Below are 5,865 nucleotides of genomic sequence, written 5' to 3' on the forward strand. Positions count from 1 at the left end.
ACCGAAGTATAATTGTATAATTGAGTTAATCGCTTTTTATGCAAAATGTTGCCAAGCTACCTCCACTTATAAAGCCTTGCATAATCCTTGGAGTCAATTTATTTCTGGTTTATGATGGGTAAGTCTAGCTGAGTACATTCGAGCACTCAGGGTTTATCCTACCATGTTGCAAGTGAAGTTCTTGGCCTGCGGAAGATGGTGGATAACCGCCGGTGGGCTCGGTGACTCTATATTATTTCTCATCTATATGCTTTTATCTGAGGATGTCACTTATGCTAGCAATGTATTTGGAACCTATATTAATGTAATCATTTGAAAGCTATGTTGTTTTCACTAATCGGTTTTGAAACCCCAACTTGTAATATTATTTGTGAACCCATTTGCAATATTATTTCTGCTGCAACTCTGCGTATGTGATGTGTATTTGCTTAATCACGTGATCTTGGTTGTGATGTTGATTTACCGAGGTCCTTCGTGACACTCGGTGGACTATCGAGTTTATATAAGTGAAAGTATGCGCGTGTCAACGTGTTAGCGGGGACAGCTGTACTTGATCTTGTATAAATTGGGCGGTTCTGTCACAACGTGTAAGTATCTTTGCCTTGGGATCGGTAGCTATCTAATTTCTATAGTTGTAGTGATTGATGAGCTAATCTGATGCAGAACGGGGTGTGTGGAGGATCTGAATCCTTCAGGCCAGACTGGCGAGCAGCCGGGGGCTGTTCACAGCGTGGAGACATTGCGGACAGACTCCATCCTAGAGTCCTCGGGTGCTCGTCAGTTTGCGGAGGATTCGACCATTGCTGCTGATGGAGTTGGAGGTGGAGAGCGGTTGGCAACAATGGCGAGTAATTTGGGCGATTTGACGAAGACACCAGGAGCAACGGTGAGAGCCACCGAGTCTTCAAAGGCGGGAGTGGGAGCTGTCGACGTCGTGCCAGAATCTAGGGCGTAGAGGCTGACAGTGTCAGAGGAGCAAGTGGCACGACCTGAGATGCTGCAGGGCATGGTCGATCGCTCTGTGTGGCCACCGAGCCCCCAGGGAGCACCACCGGCTATGGAGGAAGAGGATGATGTCAAGGAGATTGAGTGTGAAGGATCACGACCTCAAGCCATCTGCATCCTCTGCAAGCGAGGGGTGGAAGTTGTGGTCATGGAAGAGGAGGACACCACCAGAGAGGTGAAGATGCTACGGTCCACCCTTTCCATAGCTATGAAGCAAATTGAGGTTAGTATTGCGTTGGTGGTGTCCGTCTTTGGCGTTGGAGATAATGGTCCTTTATAATCTTGGTGCTTTGCAGGGCATAGCGTGAACTACCGTACAATGGCAGCAGTTGATCAAAAGGATGGAGCCCCTCGCCGAGGAGAACGAGAAGCTGAAGGAGGCGATGAAACTAATGGCGAAGAACGTCCAGAGGGCCTAGTGTGAAAGGGATCTTGCTGAATCAAACACCAAGGACCTAGAGTACCAAAAGGGCATCTTATCCGAGTAGTTGAAGACCATCTCCGAGTAGCTGGAGCACGCCTTCGACCAGCTAGGACGCACCTTCAAGCTGCTGAAAACCATCTCTGAACAGAAGAAAGGTACTACAGATCGGTGAATTTGTTCTTCATTGCCAAACAATTTTGATGTTGCTGTCGACCATTACATTTGTAGAGCAAGATGCGGAGCTAGGCCAGTTGCGTCAAGTCATCGATCAACTCCAAGAGGAGAAGGAGAAAGCATTTGGGCGAGCGGAGAAATTGACCAAGGATCTAGAAGGTGAGTAGTTCATGGTCAGAGATGTTGCTGATATGATTTCTTTGTTTGACGAGTCCCTTTGGTGTCTGTAGAATACCGTCGAAGAACCAAGGTGCAGTTCGACGTGCTGGAGCTAGAGGCAAAAATCCAAAGGGGAAAACTTGATGCTGTGGTGGCTAGAGTCAGGCTAGTGCTCGACTGTATCGACATGGAGGTAGCTCGTTAGCCCGACGATAGGCTGCCTCATCTAGATGCCATCATTGACAGCTGCAAGGCGGCGTGGGAGAACTTCAAAGGCTTCAACCGAGACACCGCTGTCTCTGTCATGACACATGCACTGGCGATGGTCCGGTCTCACTACCATATACTCAATCTTTGAACGATAGGGGCCAAATTCGCTAGAGGGACAGGTGCGATGAAGGAGGAGCAACTAAAAGATGAGGTGGAGGACGCGGGAAAGAGGCTAGCCAGCGATGTTGATTTGTTCAGCGAGGTAGACGGTGAGGGCCAAGCTCAATAACCTAAGTGGAGAGGAACTTGTATGGGACAACTGGAAAGGGGAGTTAAATGCACAAGGGCTATGCAAACATTTGTGTATTTGTATAAATGTTGTAAGTAGATGACATGCATGTGTTTAGGCGGCTTGCTAGTGCTTGCGGTGAAAAAGAGACATGTTGTTAACCCTAACACATTTATACGTGGTATAAGTAGCATCCGAGCAGTTAGTTCGTTACTGGGCTCTTGGCCTTGGCTAGCCCATATTCCATAACGTCGAGCGCTAGAGCCCATGCATGTGTAGGAGGAACAAACGTGACTGAGGAACCACAGCCGGCCACCCATAACACAGAGCGCTTGAGCCCGTAGCACGTGTAGGGAGAGATCAAAGATAGGGTTTTCTCCAAAGAACACAGAGCGGAACATGTGCTGCTCGATGGTTAGTGGAATATCTTAAAGATATTTTAGTATGGAGAAATGGGGTGGAGCATTTATGGAGGGCACGTATAATTGTCAGAGTTTGTTAAGGAGTAGCTTGGAGCTGGTAATTGTAAATGGAGATTAAACTTGAGTGGAGAAATAATGGAGACAAATTATGGCAACAAAAACTTCATTCATAATGGAGTGAAGAGTACATATCTGGAGCATTTCAAGGATATAAACATATAAGCTGCTCGATGTGCCACGAATTAGGGATATCGATTCCCTCCATGTCACATAGTCGGTAAGACCCTAGTCGGGTAACCTCTTTGACCACGTATGACCCTTCCTAGGGGGAGGAGAGCTTGTGCATCCCTTTGGTTTTATGCTTTCTACGGAGAACGAGGTCACCGACCGCAAATGAACGACCTTTGATATTGTGATTGTAGTATCTTCGTAGGACTTCTAGGTATTTGGCTGTGCAGATGCAAATGATCAGGTGTTCTTCTTCGGCTCTGTCAATGTCCTCTATCCGAACAGCTGTGGGTTGCTCTTTATTATAATGTTCCATCCTAGGTGCTCGGAAGGCAATGTCCATAGGAAGTATGGCTTCTGAGCCGTAGACCAAAAAATATTGAGACACACCGGTGTTACGACTAGCTTGAGCCACAGTTGGGTGCTCTTTGAGCCATCTGCCTGGATGCTTTTCCTTTTTCTGGTATAGTCTCTTTTTGAGGGCATCAAGGGTCATGCCGTTCGCTCGTTCGACCTAGCCATTGGCTCTAGGATGGGCAACAGAGACATATTTGATGGAGATGCATTGGTCTTCACAGAAGTCCCAAAAATGGTGACCAGCGAATGTAGTTCCAAGGTCAGTGATAATGCTGTTCATAAGACCAAATCTATGGATGGTATCTTCAAAGAGCTCGATTGCCTTCTTTGTAGTGGCCAAAACAAGCGGCTTGTATTCGATCCACTTGGAGAACTTGTCAATGGCGACGTATATGTACCAAAAACCACCTAGTGTAGGTTTGAAAGGCCCAATTGTAACACCCTAGGTGTTCATCACTAGTTAAGCAATGGGTATGAACTCAAACATGACATGTTAAGCGGTGATGGTGTCAAGATCAAATCTACAAGAGTGAGCCCCAACTTAAACTTGGACAACACACCCTTAAGTACATGTGGACCCTTTTTAATATTATTCAAGAGAAAGGTTAAACATGCTTATTTCATGTACATTACATCAACATGCATCCATCTTAACCAGTGAAAAAGTTTCATGAAGTTTGAAATCAAGAAGTCACATGAAATGATAAGTTATAATCTATCTTGGAGTGCTTTATTAAGTGAATGGAATTATAGGTCATCAACCAAACCTTGCTACCTTGCCCAAACGACTATAATTGAACTCTACATCAAAAGTCATGAAGGGTTCGTGTTGAGCACATGTCAAGAAAAGGCCTCAATTGGTCGAAAACCCAAATTCCAGGGTTAACAAGATGCTACTTTGACTTGGTTTGAACTATCTCTTACATTGCTTGCATGGAGTTGCACCTTAAATCAAAGTTGAAGTTTGAGTCTAGTAGAACAAACTTTATTTTTGGACCAAGAGCCAGATAAGCTTGGAAATAAGTCAAACAGAGGCTCAAAGATTGAATTAGCGGCTGTTTTCAGACTTGGAAATATTCTAAGTCAGGAATTCATCGTCATCAACATTGGCATGTTGCGTTCTCATGTTTTTGTTAAGCAACTTGACTTGACCCCAAAATAACAGTTGGAGTTTACATCTTGGAGAAGGACATACAAAAGGTTGGGATCACTTTGACCAAGTTTGGACCAAGTAATTGGAGCATAAGCAGAGCAAGGCTTAAACCTCGTCAAGTCATTGACACTATCAACTTGGGGCTTAATTAACCATTAATGGAGAGATCTAATGACCATGGCCTCTAAATGAAAAATGAAGAATAGTTCGTGGGCTTCAAACTTTGTTTTTGGCCTAATGTCTGATTCGGCCCGGAAGCGGCCCAAATCGGCTCCCCACCATGTCCACTCTAGCGCCCGCCACCTGCTCGACCGAGGGATGCGTGGCCACCATGCACTGGAGTGTGCCCCACCATGGCCAACACGCGTCCTACCTTAGTGCCATGCACCGCCTCGCGCCCCTGCTCCTCCATAAACGAGCGCCAGAGCTGCCCCACGCCTTCCTCTCACTCGCGCTGCCGCTCCTCGCTTCGCTAGTCACTCTGCGTCGAGCTACGGCCATGGCCGCCATTGTCGAGCGACGAAGCTCCTGCGCCGCTGTTGTTCTTCCACCTCCGTGCTCCTCGTAGCCCTAACTCCACCGCCACCGGCTCCGTCGTCGCCTCCTTCCTTCTCCCGCGCCGCTTTGCCAACCGCGCTGTTGCCCCTCGCCATGCCGCTGCTGCACGTGCTGCCCTACAGCCATGGCCACCCATGGAAGCTTTGTGGCCATGCCACCGGTGGCCAGCTGTGGGCTCGGCCTACGCCGGCGCCCTTCCTCCGCTACCGTCGGCCACCCTGACTTTCTAAACCGGCCGGTCCCGACGCCATCCCCTGCTCTCTGTTGTAGGAAGGAGAAGGGGGACCATGTGCATGAATATGATGTTTTCTAGGGGGTTAGGTGAAGGACATGTGACTCATTTGAATAGTGCTCATGAGGACCCCTTCGCTGGAGTTTAATTTGTGTTTACTGCTGGGTCCCCGATGCAAGATTTACGTCCCTTTTCTTTGGTTTTTATAGATTTGAATGATCAACTTTGAAAATTCATAGTAATTAGTAGAAAAATCATAAAATAGTAAATGAGGACTTTTTGGAATCCATGTAAAATTATCTATGATGTAAATCTATAATATGGCATGTTTTAGTTTAAATATTTTGCTGTAAAGAATAAATTCATGCAGTTAGGTTTTTAATACTAGTTATGTCTTGTCTTTTTCATAACTACAGTTGTTTTCCTCAAATAATTGTTAAAGTTTTATGGAGTGCTAATAAGGTGATGGATGATGTCTGGTAAAAATTTCAGGATTTTAGGCATTATAGTTTAAGAGCTATAAAAATAACAATTGCCCTGTGTTGCTTTGCTCCTATTATGAATAGGCCTGCATGTTAAATTAATTGTCTTAGTTAAGTTGGGAATCATGACTTGATGACAATACATGAGTTGTAGTACTTTTCTTAAGACTTC

The 5,865-nt window shown here is 45.9% G+C and overlaps 1 protein-coding gene across 1 annotated transcript; it reads left to right on the forward strand.

The window, feature by feature from the left end:
• The first annotated feature begins 1,057 nt into the window (after nucleotides 1-1,057).
• LOC136495701 (uncharacterized) lies at nucleotides 1,058-1,967 on the forward strand. The gene is made up of 5 exons (XM_066491560.1): nucleotides 1,058-1,228; nucleotides 1,332-1,409; nucleotides 1,515-1,584; nucleotides 1,658-1,762; nucleotides 1,834-1,967. The coding sequence occupies exons 1-5, from the start codon at nucleotides 1,058-1,060 to the stop codon at nucleotides 1,965-1,967; spliced, it is 558 nt and encodes a 185-aa protein (XP_066347657.1).
• Nucleotides 1,968-5,865: the final 3,898 nt, after the last annotated feature.

This window comes from Miscanthus floridulus, chromosome 12 (genome assembly GCF_019320115.1).
Source record: "Miscanthus floridulus cultivar M001 chromosome 12, ASM1932011v1, whole genome shotgun sequence".
In the NCBI taxonomy this organism is placed as follows: domain Eukaryota; kingdom Viridiplantae; phylum Streptophyta; class Magnoliopsida; order Poales; family Poaceae; genus Miscanthus; species Miscanthus floridulus.